Source organism: Narcine bancroftii, chromosome 2 (assembly GCF_036971445.1).
Source record: "Narcine bancroftii isolate sNarBan1 chromosome 2, sNarBan1.hap1, whole genome shotgun sequence".
Lineage (NCBI taxonomy): Eukaryota > Metazoa > Chordata > Chondrichthyes > Torpediniformes > Narcinidae > Narcine > Narcine bancroftii.
In genome coordinates this window covers 372,610,129-372,636,650 of record NC_091470.1, presented here as the reverse complement: position 1 = coordinate 372,636,650, position 26,522 = coordinate 372,610,129, and the positions used below count along the sequence as shown (strand labels likewise).

Sequence of the window (26,522 nt, the reverse complement as noted above, 5' to 3'; positions counted from 1 at the left end):
GCTGAAGAGCTGGCTCTGAATGGGCAACTAAAGCGGCATCATCTGCAAAGAGTACTCTTTGCAGATGATGCCGCTTTAGTTGCCCATTCTCTTGTAGTATATCTTAGGAATTTTACTAAAATAGATCTTGGCCTTTGTTGTGGTTGTGGTTTAAAGGCCCTTTCTATTTCCATATCTTGCTGTAGTTCTGGACATCCTAGGATCCTGGGGATCCAATCTTTTATAAACTCTCTCATATTCTTGCCTTCTTCATCTTCCTTAAGGCCCACTATCTTTATGTTATTTCTTCTGTTATAATTTTCCATTATATCTATTTTCTGAGTTAACAGTTCTTGTGTCTCTATAACTTTTTTATTAGATTCCTCTAATTTCTTTTTTAAGTCCTCTACCTCCATTTCTACTGCTGCTTCCCGCTCTTCCATCTTGTCCATTCTCTTTCCCATTTCTGTTAAGGTCATATCTATTTTATTCATTTTCTCTTCTGTATTGTTTATTCTTCTTCTTAAATTATTAAATTCTTGCGCTTGCCATTCTTTAAATGATTCCATGTATTCTTTAATAAGAGAAAGTATATCCTTTATCTTGCCTTTCCCTTCTTCTATTTCACTGTACTCTTCCTCTTCCTCTGGGTTGACCATCTGTTGTTTCTTTGTTGCCCTTTCCTCCTCTTCTTTCTTGTTTCCATTGTCTTCTGTGGTCTCTTCTTGCTGCAGGTGTTCTGCAGCTGTCGTTGCCGGCTGTGGAGATCGACTCCCCAGCTGGTCCCCCCTCCCGTCGGTGTGTTTTTTTGCATGCGCCTCGCGCATGCGCAGTTGCGCACTTTTACTCGGCTCAGCGAGCCATTTTTGTAGTCCACTTTTTACCGACCTGAGGGTGTGGGTTTCTCTCTCCACTGCGGGCCTCTTCGAGCAGGTAAGGCCTTCTCCTTCTTCTTTCGTTGTCTTCTCTTCCTCTCTTCTTACCGTTGATTTCGATTTTTCTTTTTTCATCGCCATCTTCTTTCCACCTTTATACTCACTTTTCTGTAACTTTTATTTCTGTGCCTTTGTGTTTTCCTTTGTTTTTCCCGACTTTTCTGGAGAGGGCTGGAGTTCACCGTCCGGCCACTACTCCATCACGTGACTCCACCAGATTTCAGATTTATTGACAATACCTACAACCCTGAGATTCTTTTTCCTGTGGGCCACGCAAAGTTGCACTAATTGGTAGTGCAAAAAAACTGATTCAGCGTACACATGTAAATAAATAAAGAAATGTAAACAACTAACTATGTAATACAGAGAAAAACAGTAATAAAGTGCAAAAGTAAAAGTCCTTAAATGAGTGTCCAAGTTTTCCCATTACTTGTATCAGAACTACATCCTTGCTGGAGGAACTCAGCAAATCTCTCAACGTTCAAAGGTGGTAAAGGTATATAGCTGACGTTTCAGGCCTGAGCCAACTCCGGAGGTCTTGCAGTGTCCACTGCTGGTAAAGATATATAACTGACGTTTCAGGCCTGAGCCTTTCTTCAAAGATTCTTGCTCATTCCTTGAAGAAAGGCTCAGGCCTGAAATGTCAGTTATATACCTTTACCAGCAGCAGACACTGCAAGACCTGTGGAGTTCCTCCAGCATTTCAATGTTTTTACTACAATCATGCCGTCTGCAGACTCTCTATCATGTTTCATTATACTACATCCATGCCTGTTTGAGTAGAATTAAACTAATTGGTAACTTGTTGAAATGACAGCTTAATGACTTATTGACCATGATTCAGGTATGGAAAAAAAATTGTGTTAATCCTATGATGAGCATGGCTGCAATGATTCCCACATTGAGTCTGGGATGTCCTTTGGAGCGCTAGCACCAAAGTGCAGGAGGTGGGCCTTTAAAGTTGCTGCTTCAGTCTGAAATCTTGTTTATTTGCAGGTTGCCAAGGCGACGTGCGTGGCAGATGAGGCACTAGGAAATGTACGGACAGTGAAGGCGTTTGCAATGGAAGAGCTGGAAACTAAGTGAGGAAAATATCACTTTTAGTGTTGCCTGGTGCCCCTTACTTTATGAGAAAAGGAGAAGCAAATGAGAATCCTTCAGAGTCATTGAGTGACCATGGATTCGCCTCCAGCCGCTCCCACAGTATCTGCAGCCGCAAAGACCCATTCAAACCATTGGCAACTTGAACTCCAAATTAAATCCTGCGTCGTGATCAATGGTCCTTCAGTGCCAGAAGCCCTTTGGGAGTCCTTGCCCTCAGCACCCTCTTGAATCCTAGCACCGATACCTGGTTCCCATGAGCCAGTAGCCCTTGCGGGTCCCCCAACTACAAGTCACTTGCAGCCTACAGCCTGTATGGGCCCCTCAGCCACTGAGCCCTTTGGTGGTCTGCCACCATCTTGATTAGTCTTGACAATGCCTTGTCCCCAACTCTAGTTTTGTGCAGAAAGGATCATGTGTCAGTTTTAATTGAGTTTTTTGAGGAGGTGATGAAGGGGGGAGGGCAGTGGATGTTGGACTTTAGCAAGGCATTTGATCCAGAGGTATTGATGCAGAGGATCCACAGTGAATTGATAGCTTAGACTTGGAGTTGGTTTACTCAGAGAAGACAGAGGGTAGTGGTGGAAGAGTGTTATTAAGACTGAAGACCTGGGATCAGTGATGTTTCTCTGGTGTTAGGACCCCTGTTTGTGACATACATAAATGACTTGGATGAAAAAGTAGGTCGATGGGTTGGTAGGTTTTCAGATGATACAAAGATAGAGAGTTATTGAAGATCATAACAGGATATAGGTCAATTAAAGAAAAATGGCAGATGGAGTTTAATGTGGATATGTGTGAGGGGTGTTTTTTGGAAGGAAAACTTATTCAGTTAATAAGAGAAGGATCTTAGAATCGAGGTCCGCAGATCTTGGAAAGTAGCCATACAGATAGAATGGTGAAGAATAATTATGGTGAGCTTGCATTGGGCAGGGCATAGAGTACAAGACTAAAGAAGTCATGTTGCAGCTACAGTATATTGAACTAGATAAAGGATGCAGAGGCTTTGGAAAGGGTCCAGAAGGGATTTAACCAGGATGTAGTCTGGTTAAGAGGGCATGTATTATGGGGAGAGGTTGGACAAACCTGGGTTTGCTGCGCAGCTCAGACGGCAAAGTCCTCCTCAGCGACAAGATCTCCATCCTCAACCGATGGTCAGAACACTTCCAATCTCTTTTCAGTGCCAACCGCTCAGTCCAAGATTCCGCCTTGCTCCAGCTCCCTCAACAGCCCCTAAGGCTAGAGCTGGATGAGGTTCCCACCCTGGATGAGACATATAAGGCAATCGAACAACTGAAAAGTGGCAAAGCAGCAGGTATGGATGGAATCCCCCCAGAAGTCTGGAAGGCTGGCGGAAAAACTCTGCATGCCAAACTGCATGAGTTTTTCAAGCTTTGTTGGAACCAAGGTAAACTGCCTCAGGATCTTCGTGATGCCACCATCATCACCCTGTACAAAAACAAAGGCGAGAAATCAGACTGCTCAAACTACAGGGGAATCACGTTGCTCTCCATTGCAGGCAAAATCTTCGCTAGGATTCTACTAAATAGAATAATACCTAGTGTCGCCGAGAATATTCTCCCAGAATCACAGTGCGGCTTTCGCGCAAACAGAGGAACCACTGACATGGTCTTTGCCCTCAGACAGCTCCAAGAAAAGTGCAGAGAACAAAACAAAGGACTCTACATCACCTTTGTTGACCTCACCAAAGCCTTCGACACCGTGAGCAGGAAAGGGCTTTGGCAAATACTAGAGCGCATCGGATGTCCCCCAAAGTTCCTCAACATGATTATCCAACTGCACGAAAACCAACAAGGTCGGGTCAGATACAGCAATGAGCTCTCTGAACCCTTCTCCATTAACAATGGCGTGAAGCAAGGCTGTGTTCTCGCACCAACCCTCTTTTCAATCTTCTTCAGCATGATGCTGAACCAAGCCATGAAAGACCCCAACAATGAAGACGCTGTTTACATCCGGTACCGCACGGATGGCAGTCTCTTCAATCTGAGGCGCCTGCAAGCTCACACCAAGACACAAGAGCAACTTGTCCGTGAACTACTCTTTGCAGATGATGCCGCTTTAGTTGCCCATTCAGAGCCAGCTCTTCAGCGCTTGACGTCCTGCTTTGCGGAAACTGCCAAAATGTTTGGCCTGGAAGTCAGCCTGAAGAAAACTGAGGTCCTCCATCAGCCAGCTCCCCACCATGACTACCAGCCCCCCCACATCTTCATCGGGCACACAAAACTCAAAACGGTCAACCAGTTTACCTATCTCGGCTGCACCATTTCATCAGATGCAAGGATCGACAATGAGATAGACAACAGACTCGCCAAGGCAAATAGCGCCTTTGGAAGACTACACAAAAGAGTCTGGAAAAACAACCAACTGAAAAACCTCACAAAGATAAGCGTATACAGAGCCGTTGTCATACCCACACTCCTGTTCGGCTCCGAATCATGGGTCCTCTACCGGCACCACCTACGGCTCCTAGAACGCTTCCACCAGCGTTGTCTCCGCTCCATCCTCAACATCCATTGGAGCGCTTACACCCCTAACGTCGAAGTACTCGAGATGGCAGAGGTCAACAGCATTGAGTCCACGCTGCTGAAGATCCAGCTGCGCTGGATGGGTCACGTCTCCAGAATGGAGGACCATTGCCTTCCCAAGATCGTATTATATGGCGAGCTCTCCACTGGCCACCGTGACAGAGGTGCACCAAAGAAAAGGTACAAGGACTGCCTAAAGAAATCTCTTGGTGCCTGCCACATTGACCACCGCCAGTGGGCTGATAACGCCTCAAACCGTGCATCTTGGCGCCTCACAGTTTGGCGGGCAGCAACCTCCTTTGAAGAAGACCGCAGAGCCCACCTCACTGACAAAAGGCAAAGGAGGAAAAACCCAACACCCAACCCCAACCAACCAATTTTCCCTTGCAACCGCTGCAATCGTGTCTGCCTGTCCCGCATCGGACTTGTCAGCCACAAACGAGCCTGCAGCTGACGTGGACTTTTTTACCCCCTCCATAAATCTTCGTCCGCGAAGCCAAGCCAAAGAAAGAAGAAGTCTGGTTAAGAGGGCATGTATTATGGGGAGAGGTTGGACAAACCTGGGTTGTTTTCTCTGGAGTGTGGGTAGCTGAGAGGTGACTTGATAGAAGTTTCTAAAATTAAGAGATGCTCTAATAGTGTGGCCAGTCAGAATCTATTTCCAAGGGTAAAACTGTCAAATACTGTAACTGGGAGATCATAACTCCCAAATCTGATTGGGTTTTTGAAGACATTACCAAGAAGGCTGACGATGGCAGAGGTGTCGATGGATTTCAACAAGGCATTCAACATGGACGAGTGCACTGGAAGGTTAGATCACGCAGGATCCTATTATAAGTGAAGGTTCATGTGGGTCCCACAGGTTAAGAACCAGACAGAGATCGAGGTACAAAGCACAAGTTTATTCTCAAGAGATGCAGAGGAAAAAGGGAATCTATATGCTAAATTAAATTAAGCACACAGTTCACAAGGGGATGAATGTGCACTGTGGGTAATGAGGGAAAACCGACAAAGCTTAGCAATGACACAAATACACAATACAGTAAACAATGATCAAGGAAAAATCCACCCCTTGACTCAGTGCAGGCACGGCTCTATCTTATAAGGGACACTAATTAAATGCTCCCAACCCTTTGAAAAGTGCACATCTTACCAACAGTTTCTCCAGCACCCTTCCACATTTCTAGGCCTGGAGTGAAGCAGGGTGGTCCCAAGCTGGCAAAGAGAGAGAAAACAAAGAGCACATGGCACCTTTATAGTGCTGGAGGGACATACCCATTTCATTTACAGGGATCAATGGCTCAGTGCCAGGAGGGTAATCCAATTACAACAGCCAATGACCCAAGGCCAAGTCCAGGCAGGCTGGAGAGTCCAGTCCAGGTAATTTACATGGAACCAACAGCAAGGTGTGCACTAATGGGTGGGGCGGAACCAAACCTTGATAGGCAGCTGGTGTGTCCTCCAACTCAGTAGGAGATAGTCCTGTCACATGACAGCCACAACCCTTCCCAATACAGATCCAAGATGAGATAGCAGAATGGGTAGAAAACTGGCTTCATGGAGGATGATGGAAGGTTGCTTACCAGAGTGGGGATCTATGACCAGTTGTGTACCTCAGTGTTCATTGCTGGGCCTGACATAGTGAATGATAGGGGTGTGTAGAGCAGAAGAATCTAAGAATATAGAGCATCTTGAAAGTGGTGTTACCTGGGACAGACTACCTGGGGCAGAATCAATGGTAAGTGGCTTGTACATTGACACATGAACAGGCAGAGAATAGAGGGACATGACTATGTGCAAGCAGGAGGGAATTTAATGCGACAAGAGTGAGGTGTTGCATTTTTGAAGAACAAATCAAGGTAGGACTTGCATGGTAAATGGTTGGGCACTGAGGAGTGCAGGAGGACAGAGGGATCTTGGAATACAAATACATAATTCCCTGAAAGTCACAGGTAGATAAGGTTGTAAAGAGAGCTTTTGGCACATTGGCCTTCATAAATCAAAGCATTGAGGAGTGGAGTTGGAACGTTATGGTCAAGTTGTACAAGGCATTGGTGAGGCCAAATTTGGAGTATTGTGTGTAAAACATGAAAGTCTGCAGACACCGTGGTTGAAGTAAAAACACAATGCTGGAGAAATTCAGCAGGTCAAACAGTGTCCTTTATACAGCAAAGGTAAAGATACATAAACAGCATTTTGGGGTAAAGCCCTTCATCGAGGTTTGAGCAAAATGTAGACAGGCGCCTGAACAAAATGGTGAGGGGGGAAGCAGAGAAGTGGAGGCGGTAGGAATTCAGTTCCACAGGCAAAAGGTAATAGATAGGTGGATAAGGGAGGGAGGGCACACCAGCAAGCTGCCTACATTTTGTCATTCCTTGATGAAGGGCTCAAGCCCAAAATGTTGGTTATATATCTGTCTTTGCTTTGTGAAGGACATTGTTTGACCTGCTGCGTTTCTCCAGCATCGTGTTTTTACTTGGAGAATTGTGTGCAGTTTTGGTCACTAACTACAGGAAGGATATCAATAAGATTGAAAGAGTGCAGAGAAGATTTACTAGGATGTTGCTGAATCTTCAGGAACTGAGTTACAGGGAAAGGTTAAACAGGTTAAACTTTATTCCCTGGAACGTAGAAGAAAGACGGGAGAAATAATAGAGGTATTCAAAATTGAGGGGTGTAGACAGAGTAAATGCAAGTAGGCTTTGTTCACTGAGGGAAGGTGAGATACAAACCAGTGGACTTGAGTTAAGGGTGAAAGGGGAAAAGTTTAGGCAGAATATGAGGGAAAGCTTCTTCACACAGAGGGTGGTGGGGGTGTGAAACGAGTTGCCAGCTGAAGTGGTGAATGCAGGCTCAATTTTAATATTGAAGAAAAATTTGGACAGGTCCATGGATGTCAGTGGGACTAGGCAAAAAAAAAGGTTCTGCACTGACTAGAAGGGCCAAAGGGTCTGTTTTCTGTGCTGTCCTGTCCTGTGTCTCTGTTGTATGATGCCGCCCAGCCTGCCCAGATCCTTCAGATTGTTCTTTGCTCCAGATTCCAGCACCTGGCCTTGTAGGGTCTTTCACTAGTTTGTAAGGGGAAGGAGATGATTCTAAGCCATGCAGGAGGCTGACAATAGCAGGCAGGAAAGTAATTTACTTTGATTCACTGTGTGTGCTCATGTGCAGGACCTGACTCCTGAGATACACACAGATAGTGCCTCACAGAATACGCGTGAAAAGAATTGGAGAAAACGGACTGTATGTCATTGACTGCTGACGGAAATGTTCTGATCATCCGCTGATATTCTCTTTTTTTAAAGACTTTTCTCAAAAGAAGTGGATAAATCCAGGGATATCAGCGAGTACCTGGGATTAGGAATTGGCATCTTCCAGGGATTATCTAACTTTACATTGAACTGTAAGTAGTGACATTTTATTCATCTGTAAATCCAATCCAGTGGGAGGTGAGAGAACACAGTCACAGGGAACACCAGAAAGAGGGATGTGTTACTGCTGGTGAAAGGGAAGATGCTGTCAGACGTGCACTGGTCACACTGAATGTGACAGACTGAAAGGAAAAGATGGAAAGAACAAACAAAGGAAATAGAGAGAACTCGCTTTCATCAGAAAGCAGTAGAAAAAGCAGGAAAGGTTAAAGCCTCTTGAGGGGTTGCAGTTAAATGGCAATAATGAGGATGAATCTCTGCCTGTATTTCCCCAAACATGTTTAAATGTGTTTTCCATGTTAGGGAGAAAGATCACAGAAAATGAGCAATGTCATGCAAATAATTTAGAAAGTAACTGGATTTGGGAAAGATAGGGCGGCACGGTTAGCACGGCGCTGTTACAGCGCCAGCAATCGGGACTGGGCCTCAAATCCGGCACTGTCCGTAAGGAGTTTATACGTTCTCCCCATGTCTGCATGGGTTTTCCCCGGGACTCCAGTTTCTTCCATCCTTTCAAAAACATACCAAGGGTTGTAGGTCAATTGGGTGTAATTGGGCCGAAAGGGCCTGTTACCATGCTGTAGGTCTAAATTTAAATAATATAATTGAATCAGAATTTATTGTCATGAACATCAGTTATATACATTTACCTCCTGTGGATGCTGTGAGATCTGATGAGTTCCTCCAGCATTTGTGTTTTTACTACATTCACAGCATGTGAAGGCTTTCGTGATTCACTCCATGACCACTGGGCTCAACTTACTGGGGAATCTGGGAAAGTTGTTTGGCATGGATTGGGTAAACTAGGTTAGGGATATCTCAGTGAATGAACATGGCAGATATTTAAACAAGTTCATAATGTCAGCAGAAATTGGGAAGATGTAATCAACAAAAGATTTCAAGGAAACTGTTAAAGGAAATGACGATATCTTGCCGACTGCACTCCAGTGGTCTGCCACCCATCTTTGTGAAGTGCTTTGAGAGACTGGTCATGGCTCATGTTAACTCCATTTTCAGGTCGAGACACAACACTGTGGTTGGATTTAGATGCAGTGGGTTGAGTAGATTCTCATGAGTTTGAATTCCAATTCCTGTAGGAAATTCATCAGAGGTGATGGTATTTGATTCAGCCCCTGCAGTATTGGGCGGAATGGGCTTGTGGGCCAGAAGGGCCTGTTACTGTGCTGTTTGTCTGAATAACACAAGGAGTGTTTGACAGCTCTAGGCCTGTACTTGTTGGAATTTAGGAGAATGGAGAAGGATCTCATTGAAATATTTTGGCTGTTGAAAGGCATGAATAAAGTAAATGTAGAAAGGTGGTTGGGCACAACTTCAGGATAAAAGGGAGTAAAATGGAGATGCGAAGGAATTTCTTCAGCAAGAGGGTGGAAAATCTTTGGAATTTGTTGCCACAGGCTGTTGTGGAGATGAGGGAATTGGGTGGATTTAGGACAGAGATTGATTGTCTTTTGATTAGCAAGGACATCAAAGATTCTGGGGAGAAGGCCGGGCAGTGGGGATGGGTGGGAAAATGGATCTGTTCATGATTAAATGGCGGGGCAGACTCAATGGGCTAAATAGCCTATTTCTGCTTCTAGATCTTGTGGTCTTATTCATTATCAATGGGGTCAAGTCATAGAATTGTGTAGCACAGAAATGAGCTCTTCGACCCAGCTCGTCTATGCCAACCATGACTCTTTATTGCGGTAATTAGATTGTATTAGGCTTGTATTGCTATCCTCCTTTGAGATACAAGAAACTGCAGGTGCCAGGAATCAAAAGCAACAATTTGGAGGAACTCAACAAGTTGAGTAGTGACAGTGGGAGAAAAAGAATGATCAACATTTCAGGCTGGAACTCTTCATGAAGAAACGTGTGTTTTACAATATTGAGAGCTGTGAAAAAGTTAATGATAGGTTGAAGCAGGAGATAAATGGCTTGGTAGAATTGGCAGATTATTATTTAGATGGGGAGAAAATTCAAAATTCCAAGGTCCTGGGAGCCCTCGTGCAGGATACTCTAAGGGTTCATCTCCAGGTTGAGTCGATGGTGCAGAAGAAAAATGCAATGGTGGCATTCATATCTCGAGGAATAGGATACAAGAGCAGGGATGTAATGTTGATACTCTATAGGGCACTGGTGAGACCTCTCTTGGAGAAATGTGTACAGTCTTGCTTGGCTTTTTTGAGAAAAGACGTGCTGGTGTTGGAGAGGGTTCAGAGAAGATTTACTAGAATGATGCCAGGAATGAAAAGGGTAGCATATAAGTAAATTTTTTTGAATATTTTATTTAAAAATTGTAACCATACATGCATTCAAATATATTTCAAAATACAGATGTAATACTATAGTATTTTGAATATCAAAATGTCTGTTGAAACCCCAATACCCCTTCCACCCACCCCCTTACAGTCCCAAGAAAAGATAAAAGAAAGAAAAGATAGAATTAAGTGTTGAGATAGGGGGGAAAAAAGGGAAAGAATGAGAATGGACTGCTGAGAGTGTTAAAACCCGTCTGGTCTAAAATTCACATCTATTTCATCACGAATGGGGTTCCACACAGGTCTTAAAGGCTAAGAAGAACATTTAGAAATCTAAAAAATTAAAAATTTAATCTTTTCTTGTAGATACGGGTGCCAAATTTGTAAGAATATATAATTTTTCCCTTAAATTATATGTAATTTTCTCAAGGGGAATGCAACCGCATTTCCACACTCCATCATTCAAACTCGGATGTCAATCAGATTTCCAAGTAATTGCAATACATTTTCTGGCCACTCCTAATGCAATTTTAACAAATTTGATCTGGTATTTAGTTAATTTCAATTTTGGTCTTATCCCTATAATGTTACCTGACAAAAATAATTCTGAATTTTGTGGAAATTGGACTCCTGTAATTTACTCAAAAAATTTTCCTAGTTCTTTATCACAAGACCATGTTGAATGTAAAGAAGTTGCACCCCCTCGTCATGTCTAAAACACTGATCTGATCAATCTGATTTCAATGTATTTAATTTATGTGGTGTGAGGTATAACTGATATAAAAAATTATATTGTACCAGTCTGTATCTGTACCAAGATGTATTGATTGTATTAGTCATACAATGCTGACCTAAATCAGGCTAATTCTTCTCATCTATTATCACATACAAGTCTGACTCCCTTCTTTGTCTAGATTTATGAATCCCCATTTAAGGGGTCCCCACTTGAAGTAAATGATAGATTTCTTTCCATTTCCATTTCTAATTAAAGACTATATATCACTGCACTTTGGTAAATACATTGTTGGACCCATCTTATCACTTAAATATGCTCTAATTTGAAAATAGAAAAATATATTATTATTAAGAATACCATATTTATTCCTAAGTTGTTCAAATGACATCAGTTGCCCTTGCTCACAACAGTCACAATGTATCTGATTCCTCTGAGACTAAATTTCAAAAATTTCATTACCTAATGTTCAAGGTACGAGTCTGTTATCAGTCAAAGGAATTTTAAGAGATAAATTGCACTTTATTCCAATTTCTGTATTTGTATATTATGACAAATTTTAAGCGAAGGTTTCAATAAAGGAGTATCTCTTTCAGCAGGTCATTGATTTTGCATCCTATTTAGATATAAAATTTTCTGCTTTTCTCTCTTATATTTTATCTAATTCTATTTTTAACCCAAGCAAATTTTCCCCATCTTCAAAAAAAGAGATAAGAAATTTCATTTGGGCTGTTCCATAGTCATTTTTAAAGTTACGGAGATGTAAACCTCCTAATTCATATTTCCACATTAATTTGTTCTATAGAGACTCTGGACATGTTACCTTTCCATAAAAAAATTCAAATATGTTTATTTAATACTTGAAGAATTTTGCAGTATTAATATAGGCAATGTTTGAAAAAGATACTGTATTCTGGATTATTTTTTATACAAGTAATGTTATAGGCAACATTATCCATCTATTTAAATCCTCTTCAACTCTTTCAAGTTACAGCAAATAATTCATTTATATAAATTTTGTAATTTATTATCTGTCCAAACTCTTTATGGGTCATTTAAATTGAGTGTTTCTTCGGTAAATGGTATAAGAGGCATGATTTCACTCTTATCCCAATTTCTAATTTTAAATGTAGCTTTTGTAATGAATTTGCTGGTTCTGTCCGATCTATCGAGCACATCGTCAGCAAGTATAACCATATAACAATTACAGTAAAGAAACAGGCCAAATTGGCCCTTTTAATCCGTTCTGAACACTTTCTCCCACCTAACCCCACTGACCTACACTCAACCCGTAACCCACTAATCTTATGTTCCTCATGATTAATTTAAAAAACATCCGATCACTGCAAGTTACTTCTGCTAAGGGCTCGATAGCTAAAACAAATAACACTGATGACATTGTCTTCTAGATCTTGAAAACTGAAATGGGGCAGAAATTTGACCATTTGTTACCACCTTGGCTTTAGGTTTATTATGCAAAGCTCTTATCCAATTTATAAAAAAAATTCTCCTTCTCCAAATTTTTCCAGTGCTTTAAATAAAATATTGCATTCCAATCTATCAAACACCTTTTCTGCATCAGCATATAAGCCACTTTTGTTGGCTCTTGGACTGTCTTCGAAGGGGTACAGAAGGATGAGGAGCACCTCATAGAGGCATTTCAAATGCTGAAAGGCCTGGACAGAGTAGATGTGGCAAGGATGTTTCCCATGGTCGGGGAGTCTAGGACAAAAGTGTGTCAATTTAGAACAGAGGTGTGGAAAAATCTCTTCAGTTAGAGAGGGTCATGAGTCTTTAGAACTTGTTGCCACAGGCAGTTGTGGAAGTGAGGTCATTGGGTGTATTTAAGGCAGAGATTGACAGGTATTTGATTAAGTCATGGCATCAAGGGTTATGGGGAGAAGGCCGGGGAGTGGGGCTGAGTGATGGATGGATCAGCTCATGATTATAAGGTGTGGCAGACTCGATGGGCCAATGGGCCAACTTCTGATGCTGTATCTTGGGATCTTGTGAAATGTGTAGAATTGAGAGATTTCACATTTATTGTATTGTACATACATAACATCACATACAACCCTGAGATTCTTTTTCCTGTGGGGGAGGTAGAATTACCACTTATTGGTAATGCAAAAAAGAACTACACAATGTACATGTAAACAAATCAAGAAATATAAACAGATAACTAAGGTAAACAAACTGTGCAAAACAGAGAGATGCACTTGTAGAGTGAGGAGAGGTAATATAGAACAAAGAATACAACTAATTGAGGTGCAGGAGCAGAAGGATCTGTGTTTTAATTCCATGTTATATACCTTGGAACATTTATCTGGGTGTTTACACATTGTATTAATGCCAGTTGCTGCTACGGTTTCAGGTTTGTCATACACCAAGATGTCATTTTTTTTTTGTAATTCTTTATTTATCGCACTATGAACCATATCAACCAATATATTTATAGATGCATCTCTTTAAATATTCACAGTGTCATTTTCTCTTTTTTCCCCCATCCCTCCCTTCCCCCTTCCCACCCCCTCCAAAAAACAATATCTTTATACAAAAGGAATACAAACAAAAAAGACGTATCATCTACTTATTCACATTAAATCTGATCGTGTTTATCTTCTTATCATTTTAGGTGGTGGTGGTCCAAGGCCTGCTCTTTCTGTTATGTTCCATATAGGGTTCCCAGGTTTTTTCAAACATTGTAACTTTGTCTTTTAAATTATGTGATTTTTTTTTCCCAATGGGATACACTGAAACTTGGTTATATATTCCATCAATGTTTATAGTCATATAGTCCAATGTGGCCATCTTATATCTTTTCCACCTCTTCACCACCTCCATCCCCTTTTTTTCCATTACTGTTTTTTAAGTTTTCCTTTTTAATCTCAATATATGACAACACACTTAAGACATGAAATACCCCAACAATCCCCACAAGCAATAACCCTTTAACCCCAAATGAACCTCCCCTTCTTGGATTGCCCCTTGCTCCTTGACGGCAACCACAACTCCTCTTTTTAGGTGCAAGTTTGCAAACTTACTCACAAGCATCAACCGATTTCACAGTGACCATTATTCTCTTATCCCCAGAACTCCCCCCACCCCCCCCAAGAACACTATTTTCCTATACATATAACAAAGCTCTCTCTTTTTTTTCCCCCCTTCTTCCCCTTCTCTTATCCATCTTTAAATCTTTATATGTACATTATCTTTACTTTATATTTTCTTGCCGGTCTTCCTTCTTGTCACTCCTCCTCCTCTCTTCTCCTGTCCTGCAAATGTTCAGCAAATTCTTGGGCTTTTTTTGGGTCCGAGAACATTCTATTCTGTTCCCCAAGAATAAATACTTTGAGTACTGCTGGATGTCTTAATATAATGTTACAACCTTTCTTCCATAAGATTGTTTTCACCGTGTTGAATTGCTTCCTCTTCTTTAAAAGTTCGAAGCTTATGTCGGGTAATAAAATATTTTTTGTCCCTTATATTCCAATGGCTTATTGTCTTCTCTAACCTTCTTTCTTGCCTGCTCCAGTATGTTCTCTCTTGTCGTATATCTTAGAAGTTTTACCAATATGGATCTTGGTTTTTGATGTGGTGGCGGTTTCGGTACTAGCGCTCTATACGCCCTTTCAATATCTTCATGTGAATCTATATCGTTCCCAGCACCTTTGGGATCCATCCTTTTATAAATTCCTTCGTATCTGACCCCTTATTTGCCTTCTTTCAGGCCCACTATTTTTATGTTGTTTTGCCTACTGTAGTTTTCTAATATGTCAATTTTTTGTGACAATAAATCTTGTGTCTCCTTAATTTTTTTCGCTCTCTTCCAACTTCCCTCTTGAATCATTTATCTCCACTTCCGCAGCAACTTCTCGTTCCTCCACATTTTCTCCTCTTTTCCTATTTCAGTCCTGACCAACTCTAACCTTTTCATCCTGTCTTCTGCCTTTTCATTTTTCTTTTGATTGAACTAAATTCTAATGAATTCTATTCTAGCCATTCTTTTAATGACCTCATTTGTTCTTCAAAAAAAGGCTTTATCTAAACTTCGTCCTTCTATTTTACCACCTTTCCTTTGAAATTCTTGGTCTTCTTCCTCCTCTTCTGTGTCTGTATCTATGTCTGTGTTATCTTCTTCTCTTCTCTATATCTTCATCCTTCTCTGGTGAGCTGCTTCTGTATCCTTGCTAGGCTTCCAGCTGCTGTGTCTCCTGCTGTTGGGTCTCCCGCTGCAGGTCGACCCGCTGCTGGGCCTCCCGCTGCAGGCCGACCCGCCGCTGGGCCTCCCGCTGCAGGCCGACCCGCTGCTGGGCCCCCTGCTGCAGGCCGACCCGCTGCTGGGCCTCCCACTGCAGGCCGACCCGCTGCTGGGCCTCCCGCTGCAGGCCGACCCGCTGCAGGCCGACCCGCTGCTGGGCCCCCTGCTGCAGGTCGTCCCCCTGCCAGTCGCCCCGTTGCTGCTCACCCTCTTCCAGCCCTTCATTCTCTTTCTCACCACTCTTCTTCTTTCTTGCTTACTTCCTCCAGCCGAACACCCCGATACTGGGCTTCTCTCGGCTGGCCACTCCTCAGCTGAGTCCGCGTTAACCTTTTCTTTGACTTGCGGACTGCGCATGCGCAACGCTTCGCACGTGCACAGTTGCACACCTCTTCTTGGCTCTGAGAGCCATTTTTGAAGTCCGCCGGTCAGGAGGACACCGCTCCCCTGGGGACTCTCCAACACCGGAGATCGGCCGCTCCTCTCCACGGTGGCTCTCTGCTCCAACGTGCAGGTAAGGCCTTCTTCTTTCTTCTCCAGTGATTTTCCTTCTTCCCTTTTCTCTGTTATTCTTACTATTTCTCTTTTGGGTCCCATCTTCTGTCTCTTCTCTGTAACTTTCTCTTTCTCCTCCTGTATTTTACGTTTAGTGAGCTCTGTTTTTTCAAACTTTTTTTTCTTTCCACTGGAGAGGGCTGGTTCCACTCGACCAGTCACTACTCCATCATGGGACTCCCCTCTTTTTGGATATTATTGAGCTAAACGGTCTGGCCAGATTCCAGATTTTACTTTATTCCAGGTTTTAGTTGATTAATTGAATTTAAACTCCCTAGAAGTCACGATGTGATTCAAACTAATGCATTTCAGTCATAGTTCAGATCCCTAGAATGCTTGCGCAGCTATTATTGGACAATGTGCAGTCACATTTACTTTGATGGTGGAAATCACTGAGAGTTTCTGTCTGGCTCCATTGTTTACACAGATACAGGATGTTCCAAGTTGTCATCTTCTGCCATCTGTTGCAGGTGTCGTTCTGGGGACGATCTGTGTCAGTGGATCAATGATAGCAAGGGACCAGCTACGCGCAGGTGACATGATGTCTTTCCTGGTGGCCACACAGACGGTGCAGAGGTCAGATAGTTGAGGGTGCTGGTGAGCTGTTGTACTGCCGGTTCTTTGCAGAGATGGTGGTGTGCACTGGGCATTTCCTTTTCATCCTCTGGCACCTGAGATCCAGGATTATCTAAAACCATGGATCTAGATTTTCAAAAGCAACATTAGCCGCAGGTTCTTCTCTCTCCAGGGCTTGGGAGTGTGTGACGAGACAGAGTCTCTGTAACCCAGGCTCGCTGTGCTCTGGGAGTGTGTGATGAGACAGAATACTCTGTAACCCAGGCTCGCCGTGCCCTGGGAGTGTGTGACGGAACAGAATACTCTGTAACCCAGGCTCGCCGTGCCCTGGGAGTGTGTGACGAGACAGAATACTCTGTAACCAAGACTTGCTGTGCCCTGGGAGTGTGTGATGAGACAGAATACTCTGTAACCCAGGCTCGCCGTGCCCTGGGAGTGTGTGACGAGACAGAATACTCTGTAACCAAGACTTGCTGTGCCCTGGGAGTGTGTGACGAGACAGAATACTCTGTAACCCAGGCTCGCTGTGCCCTGGGAGTGTGTGACGAGACAGAATACTCTGTAACCCAGGCTCGCCGTGCCCTGGGGGTGTGTGACGAGACAGAATACTCAGTAACCTAGGCTTTCCCTGCCCTGGGAGTGTGTTGGGACAGACTCTCTATAATCCAGGCTCTCTCTGCCCTGGGAGTGTGTGATGGGTCAGAATCCACTATAACTCAGGCTCTCCCTGCACTGGAAGTGTGTGACAGGACAAAGTCTCTATAACCCTGGCTCTCCCTGCCCTGGGAGTGTGCAGCAGGACAGTGCAGAATGAACTTCATTTTGCTACCTCTACCCTTTTGTAGCTCTGGTGAAATTTCCTGACGAGCTGTAACATGTTCCATAAGCCACTTGGCTGTGTGGTTATGGGGACTGTGTATTTGGCCTGGCCAATAAAGAGTGGCAAAAAAGGATATGTACAGAGGGTCCTGAGATCCTGATGAAATCTGGTCACTGGACTGGCATACAGAGTTTTGGACCATTGATCCAAAGACACGATTTAAATCTCACCAAGTCACGTCAATCTGGAATTTAAATAAAACTATATAGATTCAATAACAGTAGGCACAGAACTACCTCAAACCCATCTAATTTACCTGTATCCCTCAGGGAAGGGGACCCACTGCCCTAATTCGGACTGCTATATATCTGATTCCCAACCCATGGATGAGATTGATACGAGGGGCAATTGAAGATGAGAAATAAATACTGGTGTTGGCAGTGACACCCATGTCCCACAAAATAAAATTTTGATGTAGCTGTTGCCCGGTCAACGATTTCTTTCTCTGTTGGTGCAGGTCTTTGTCACAAATATCCATCGCCTTTGGACAGGTGAGTGCTGCCATCCTTGCCCACATCACCATAATATCACTCCCCAGCAAATCACCTTCCCTGCACTTCATAGAAAACACACAATATGATCATGACTTTTATTGTCATACACGAATAAAACATGAAGGTCCACAGACACAGTTATTGAAGTAAAAACACAATGCTGGAGAAACTCAGTAGGTCAGTGCCTTTATACACCATATATACTCGTGTAATTGTTGATACAGTGTAATAGTCGACACCCCACTTTTTTGGCCGAAAAATCAACCTGCTGCCCCCCCCTATCTTTTTTTGGCCCTGAACGCCGGCTCATCTGAGCCCCTGATGCACTGACTGCCCACCCATCTGGCTCCCAACTGCGATACTCACCCTGGCTGCCGGCTGCCCGCTGCCCGCCCTCCAGAGTTCCTAACACCTCGACCGCCAGCCAATCAAAGCTCCTGACACCCCGGCCACTTACTTTCTCCTAGGACCCAGGTGCCCACCTTTCCAAGCTCCCTACAATCCTAGCACGGACTTAGCGCCTGGTCCCAGCCATCCAGGTTCCTGATGTCTTGATTGATGAAAGTACTTATCATGGTCAAAAGTATGACCCATGTAAAACTCGACCCCCCACCCCCCCAATTTGAGTCAATAAATTGGTCCAAAATATTCAATGATTACGTGTTTATAACGATAATAAGGTTAAAGATACATAGCCAACAGACGCCTGCCGACATTTTACTCAAACATTGATGAAGAGCTCAAGCCCGAAACATTGGTTATGTATCTTTATTAGATAAAAGACACTGTTTGACCTGCTGAGTTTCTCCAGGATTGTGATTTTTTTTATTGCAATCGTGCACCAAAATTCTGACTCGCTTCATTCGAAAAGGTACTTCATAATTAATTACAATAATGTGCATTATGTTAAATAGAAGATAGGAAATACAAAAGCTAGATAACAAATATTCACAGTTTCCATGGTGCAAGGAAAAAAACTCCATGATTAGTGTAACACATAATACCACAACACCTTGGCCCTTACACCACCTCCCAAACACCCTGATATCTGCAAACCATCAACCCCAACATAATCACTACCCCTTCCCCTACACACCTCTTCCTCTCCACCATTGCCACTCCCAACCTGGTCTGCAAGACACACTTTCAATAACTTAGAATATCCTAACTGTGACTCTATATCTCTCTGTGTTTGCCAGATCATCCGTGGAATGAGCTCTGGAAGCCGAGTGTTTGAATTCATGACATTGGAACCAAAGATCCCTATAAAAGGTGGACACCAGATCCCATCGGATGCCCTGGTTGGACATGTGCAGTTCCATAATGTAACATTCAGGTCTGTATGGGCTGAAATGCTCCTTCATATAACGCAATATCATTAGTTATGGTGTCCCTGGGCTTCAAATAGGAGAAACCTTGGCAAATTTCTACAGTGTGCTGACTGATGCATCATGGTCTCTTATGGGAGCACCCAAGCCCCTGAGTGTAAACCCCTCCAAAAGGTAGTGGACACAGCCCCAGACATCACAGGCAAAACCCTTGCCACTATTGAGAACATTAGAAGATAGAAAATTTACAACACAATACAGTAGGATGTTGATAGAAAACAAAACTGGGCTCAGAAGTGGCAGATGAAGTTCAACACTCATAAATCTGAAGTGGTTCATTTTTGTAGGTCAAATGTGATGGTCGAATATAGTAGAAATGGTAAGACAATTGCCGGTGTGGAGGATCAGAGGGAACTTGGGGTCCGAGTCCATAGTACGCCACATTTCTTCCGTACTTTTCCCTGAGAACATCTGTTCCAAATTTCAGCTTCCAATTTCTGCCTGATGGCCTCATAATTTCCCTTACTCCAATTCAATGTTTTTCTAACTGTTCCTCTCTCTCTCTCTCCAACGCTATTGTAAAGGAGGTAGAATTATGATCACTGTCTCCAAAATGCTCTCCCGCTGAGAGATTATCACCTGGCCAGGTTCATTTCCCAATACCAAATCAAGAACAGACTCTCCTCTTGTAGGCGTATCTACATAATGTGTCAAGAAACCTTCCTGAACACAACTAACAAACTTCAACCCATCTAAACCCCTTGAAATCGCCCTTCACAACAACTCTGTTATTTCTACACCTCTCCAAAATCTGTTTCCCTATTTGCTCCTCGATATCCCTGTTCCTATTGGGTGGCCCAATGAAAACAACCCAGTAGAGTAATTGATTGACCCCTTCCTGTTCTTAACATCCATCCATAGAGACTCTCTAGATAATTCCTCCATGACGTCCACCTTTCCTGCAGCCATGACACTATCTCTGATCAGTGCCAAGGCCCCCACATCTTTTGCCTCCCTCCCTGTCCTTTCTGAAATATCTAAAATCCAGCATGAGAAGTAACCAATCCTGTCCCTGAGCCATCCAATTCTCTGTAATGGCCACCACGTTGTAACTCCAAGTACTGATCCACACTCTAAACTCATCCGTTTTGTTCACAATGCATTAAATCTGAGCGCATCCCTTCTCTGTCACCTGCCTTTCCTCCCTCAGATACTGTCTCTAAGCTTTCTCTATTTGTGAGCCAACCTCCTCTTCCCCAGGGAATGCTGCCGTAGAGAGCAGCAGCAGTTATCAAGGATCCACACCACCCAGGACACACTCCCTGCTGCCATCAGGAAAGTGGTCTTGGTTCGACAAGACTCACACCACCAGGTTCAGGAACAGCTGCTACCCTTCCTCCATCAGACTCCTCAACGACAAACTCAATCAGAGGCTCCATTCTGGACCCTTAGTTGTGCCCTTTATTGATTTTTTTTCCCTCTCTGTCTTACACAGTCTGTTTGTTTACATTTCTTTATTCGTTTACATGTGTACATTGTGCACAGTTTTTTTGCTCTACCAGTAAGTGGTAATTCTTCCGCACCCACAGGTAAAAGAATCTCTGTTGTATGTGATGTCATGTATGTACTCTAAAGTCATCCTTTTTGCCTGACTTTGCCTATTGTAATGTCTGTCTAAATGATAGCCTCCCGAGTGGCTGCAAACTACGGAACTATTTGAATTCCCAAAATATACGACCTTATTCTCGCTGGGTTAAATTCCATCTGCTGATGCTCTGCCCATCTTTCTATCTGAGCTGTATCCTGGTGTAACCTTGGACAACCTTGCTCACCATCTAAAGTGCCACCAGTGTCATGCAGACTAGCCAATCATACCTGCTATGTTCACATGCACTCATTAACATACATTACAAACAACAAGGTTCCCAGTACTGTGGCTGTGATGTGTGAGAACGGACACATGACCATCTGGATAAAGGATTCCAGCCCAAAACATCAACCATTCTTTTTCTTCCACTGATGCCTGCTCAACCTGCTGTGTTTCATATACCCACCACACTTTGTGTGAAGAAAGTGCCTGACAGGTCCCTTTTAGATCAATCCCTCTCACCCTAGACTAGTGGTTCTCAACCTTTTTCTTTCCACTCACATTCCACTTAAGTAATCCCTATGCCATTGGTGCTCAGTGATTAGTAAGGGATTGCATAAAGTGGGAGGTGAGTGGGAAGGGACGGTTTAGAATCACTGCTCTTGACCCAATTGTTACTGAAATATTTTGCTTGAGAAAAATTATCATTGGCCCATTTCCTTTGGAGTTCTGAAACCCTGCACATAACAAGTCAATGAGGTACAACTAAAACGGTGGTTTTCAAACTTTCTTTCTACCCACGCACCACCTTATCAAACACAGAGCAGAGATGGCATAGGGATTACTTAGTGGTATGTGAGTGGAAAGGAAAAGGTTGCGAACCATTGCCCTACACCTATGGTCTCTAAATTTAGGTTCTTCTTCCATTGGAGAAAAAAAGCTTGGACTTTTCTTAATGTGCCCATCATGATGTGATAAAGCCTCCAAGATCCTCCTTAGCCTTATATATGCCTGGGAATAAAGTCCCAGTCTGTTGCAACCTCTCAAGCCCGCTGTTTTTCTTTTCTTTTACATCCTTTCCAGCTTAATAGTTTCTCACCGATATCATTAAGGGTCCAATGTAGCACCAGGGCTTCAGGCTAGATTATGGGCATAAGATTCTCCAAATGACACTCAAACTAAAGTTTCAGAGAGTCTGCTGCAGTCTGTCCATACCCACCCTACTTTACACATCTTACTCTGAGCTGTACATTTTCAACATTCAACAGGGTGGCAGGGTTAACACGACGCTATCACAGCGCCATTGACCAGGTTTGAATCCGGCGCTGTCTGTATGTTCTCCCCGTGGCTGCGTGGGTTTTTCCCGGGTGCTCCAGTTTCTTCCCACACTTCAAAAAACATGGGGAGTTGTAGGTTACATTGGGTGTAATTGGGTGGCACAGGTTTAAATGGCCGGAAATGAGCTTCTACCATTTTGTAAATATGCTTTTATTAAATATCTGTAAAGGCTCATGAACCTCCCTTGTTCTCGAATCAGGGACCGCTCCGACACCGCAGAATGACTGTCTCTCCACAACTGCTGTCACTTTGTTAACTGTAAATATTTATTATCTTTTCTGTATTCATTGTCTTTTTAATTCAGTTACGTATTTTATGTATTTGTTTTATTTTGCAACAGAGGCAAGTAGGAATTTGGTGCATACATTACATTACCCGATGTTACCATGATCAGATGAAACCATTACTCTTTCTTCCTGTAGATATCCCACCAGACCTGGCCACTTGGTGCTGCATGGGCTAAACCTCACCTTGCCTGCCTCGAAGGTGGTGGCCATTGTGGGGCAGTCGGGGACAGGTGAGAACACTTACGATTTGCAATTTCTTTTTACTCAACCCTAGACCCACCAAACTATCCAGCCTGCTCTACTGACCTCCACCTGATCTTTCTCTCCTCGGACACTGCTTTGGCCTTTGATGTCTCCAGTAACCATGATCCTTCTTTCCATGTGAACCCACATTCTGTCTCCATCCTCCCTTTCCTGTTCATGATGTAGCCTTCTGGTCCCAGAACTCATGGTTGGCATTCCTCATTTGGGTCTTCATGCATGCCTGTTTGCAGAATCTCTGACGGTGCTGTGTGTAGGATAGTCTGAGAGGGTCTGGTAGTGTTAGATCGTGGTCAGTGTGCACAGATCAAGAAGAGTTGCCTACAAAGGTGAAAGCACCAAGTAAGGTGAACCTGGTTGTGGTGTCCCTGCAGAAGGATTCAGGCACTCCCATCCAGTGGATTTGCTGGGAACTTAGGGGTTAAAAAATCTCATCAATAAATGTGGGGAATTCCTCAGCGACCACTTACTGTGCAGACTCATCAGCTTTCCTCTCACTTCATCTCTGCTGGAGTCAGGAGTGAACACCAATCAGTCCAGCACAGTACAGGCCCTTTGGCCCACGATGTTGTGCTGACCGATACAAGCCTACTCAACAAACTAACTCTTCTCTTCCTCACACCCGCAACCCTGTATTTCTTTGCATCCATGTGCCTGTCTAGGAGTTTCTTAAATGCCCTATTGTACCAGCCTCCTCCACCACCACCACAGAAATGCATTCCAGACACCCACCACTCTTTGTAAAAAAAAAAAACCACACATCTTAACCTTGATATCTCCCCCAAAACTTTTCTCCCCTCACCTTCTACAGATGTCCTCTGGTGTTTGCTACTGTCTCCCCAAGGAAAAAGGAGCTCGATGTCCACCCTATCTATGCCTCTCATAATTTTGTAGACCTTGAAGTCACTTCTCAACCTTCTTCGCTCCTAAGAGAAAATTCCCAGCTCTGTTAACTTTACCTCATAAGATTCATTCTACAATCCAGGCAACATCCTGGTAAATTACCTCTGCACCCTCTCCATAGCTCTCCATGGAATGTTGAGATAAAATGTTCTTTATAGAACCATAGAACATTACAGCACAGAAACAGCCCCCTTTGGCTCTTCTTTTCTTTCCATTTCAATAAAATTACTCATCTGACTATCAATGTGATAAAGGCTAAAACCTTCTCCTAAGCTGCAGACAGAAGCATATCTGGCTCACTTGAAAAATAAAACAAAACAATTAACAGACAAGGTTCTATATTAATCTTAAAAATTGTAGATAAAGTTTGGAAAATATCTTTACAAAATCTCTTAATTTGGGCTCACCCAAACATTCAAACATTTTAGACTTCTCACATAGTGGATCAATATCTATAAAAAAGAGAAAATTTAAGTTTGGACATATGTGTTCTATGCACCACTTTAAATTGTAATGAGCAATGCCTTGCCCAAAATTAAGAATTACTAATCAAGCTGTGACTAGAGACCAATCTTCATCTGAAAATGTTCAGATCTCATTCCCAATCATTCTTAATCCCAGCCACTGAGGCTGATCTTAAATTCATTATAAATATGTGATATTAATCCACCGTGAATAAAAACTAAGTTAAAAATGAATCAAGAATATTGGTATTTGAGATTCGATGAACATCAGAAAGCTTGGACTGGACAAAATGTCCGACTTGTAAACATCTAAACTATATCTGTTAGAAAGATTAAATTTGGCTGATAATTGTTCAAAGGAGGCAGAATTATCTTGAATTAAAAATTTTTTTTATAACTTTGGACACCTAATCTACACCATCCCTGGAAACCTACGTTCAGCAGAAATGGCTGAAAAAGATGATTATAATGGACTAGGCAGAGAAAAATTATTAAACTCAAAGAATTTTCTAAATTGAGCCTATTTCTCATTAACGGATTATGTGTCAATTTAGAAAAGGAAAATGGTAAAAAAAATTCCTATAATTGTCAACATAGAAGTTTTTTTTGAAAATTTCAGTTCCATTTCTACCCAAGAGGGGGAATTCATTGACTTATTCAAATGTAATAATAAAAGTAAATTGTATGTGTTAATTGCCAGATTATAGAATCTAAAATCTGGAAGTAATAATCCTCCATTCCTTTTAGTCTTTTGAAGAATGGGTTTTATTTTTACATGTTTTTTTCATCTCCCAAAATCAATGGCCCTTCTAATTTGTACCGAACCATTTTTATTTGCCTTGTCCCACTGACCTGTGCCCAGTCCATAGCCCTCCAATTCCCTCACATCCATGTATCTGTCCAAATTCTTAAATGTTAAAATTGAGCCCATATTTACCACCTCGGCTGCCAGCTCATTCCTCACTCCCACCACTCTCTGTGTGAAGAAGTTCCCCTCAACTTTTCCCCTTCACCCTTAACCCATGTCCTCTGGTTTGTATCTCACCAACCCTCAGTGGAAAAAGGATATCTACATTTACTCTGTCTATCCCCCTCACCTCTATCTAATCTCCCTTTATTCTTCTATGCTCCATGGAATAAAGTCCTAACCAGTTTAACCTTTCCCTGTAACTCAGTTCCTGAAGTCTGGGCATGGGAGAATATTGGCAGATCTGTTGTTAAGTTGTTTTCTCATGTGTGTTTAAATGATCTGAAGGGAAGTCGACAGTGACGTCTCTGCTGGAGAGATTCTATGAGCCATCCAGTGGAGTCATCACCTTGGATGGACATGACCTCAGGACCCTGGATCCACAGTGGCTGCGCAGTCAGGTCATTGGATACATCAGCCAGGTCAGCATTCTTTCTCCTGCCCCTTTCTTTCTCCCTCCCCATGTTCCCTTTCCTTCCTCCTCCAGTCCCCTACCCCTCATCTGGCCTGTCCAAGGTCTCCATGCTGGGGAGCTCCCCCAGAGTCATCCAGCACAGAAGAGGGCCCTACCTCCCAATATCTCCAGTCCGACCATTGTACCTAACTGAGCTGATCCTATTTCTATTACTTGCTATGCCTTCAATTCACTTTGTGAGACTACCAGCATCCACTGCCTTGTCCGATAGTGCAATTCAGATTCCATACATATTTAAAAAATGTCCCCTCAAATCTCTTCTAAGCCACTGTGTTGAACTATATGACTATAAACATTAATGGAATACATAACCAAATTAAAAGGAAGAAGCTATTAAATTTACTGAAAAAAGAAAAAATAGATATAGCATTTGTGCAGGAAACACATCTAACTGAAGTGGAGCATAATAAATTAAGGAGAGATTGAGTAGGACACGTAGCGGCAGCATCATATAATTCAAAAGCCAGAGGAATAGCTATATTAATCAATAAAAATGTACCAATCAAAATAGAGGAGGAAATAATAGATCCAGCAGGGAGGTATGTAATGATAAAGTGTCAGATATATTCAGAATTCTGGAATTTGATCAATATATATGCACCTAATGAAGAGGATCAAACGTTTATGCAAGATTTTTTTTTGAAGATTGTAGAATCACAGAGGAATATATTGATAGGACGGAATTTTAACCTTAATTTGGACCCAAAGTTGGATAAAACTGGACAAAAGACTAGCAAAAAGAATAAAGTGGCCAAATTTATGGTAACTTCCATCTGCGCCCTCTCCAGTGCACCCATGTCCTTCCCATACTTCATGTATTCCATCCCATGGGTGATGAAGACAAACCTTTTTTGTCATCCTTTCCACGTGTAAAGCTACCTTCAAGGGTCTATCCACATCCCTCTCATTTTCTGTGTATGTCCCACCTTCAACAGAAATTTTAAAATGTTTCACTTCTTATTTATTTGGATGAAATTCCACTTGCCACGTCGATCCTTTTTCACCATCTCCACCACAAACTCATCCATCTCATTATTATTTCTCACATATCAAGTTCATTTATCATCCAGTGACAAAAGTACAACCCAATAAAGCAGCGGTCCTCAATGCAAAACACGCAGACACACAACCAGATATAACACTCATGCAGACAAACAAT

General features: G+C 42.7%; 1 protein-coding gene across 3 annotated transcripts in view; it reads left to right on the top strand.

The window, feature by feature from the left end:
• Nucleotides 1–26,522, top strand: part of abcb8 (ATP-binding cassette, sub-family B (MDR/TAP), member 8) — a 78,793-nt gene that overhangs the window by 38,126 nt on the left and 14,145 nt on the right. For all 3 annotated transcript variants that reach the window (XM_069922666.1, XM_069922664.1, XM_069922665.1), the window contains 7 exons: nt 1,911–1,996; nt 7,867–7,964; nt 16,273–16,378; nt 17,716–17,749; nt 18,952–19,088; nt 22,429–22,523; nt 25,177–25,310. In XM_069922666.1, coding sequence (XP_069778767.1) covers nt 1,911–1,996; nt 7,867–7,964; nt 16,273–16,378; nt 17,716–17,749; nt 18,952–19,088; nt 22,429–22,523; nt 25,177–25,310 — 690 coding nt within the window. The remainder of the gene's footprint in view (nt 1–1,910; nt 1,997–7,866; nt 7,965–16,272; nt 16,379–17,715; nt 17,750–18,951; nt 19,089–22,428; nt 22,524–25,176; nt 25,311–26,522) is intronic.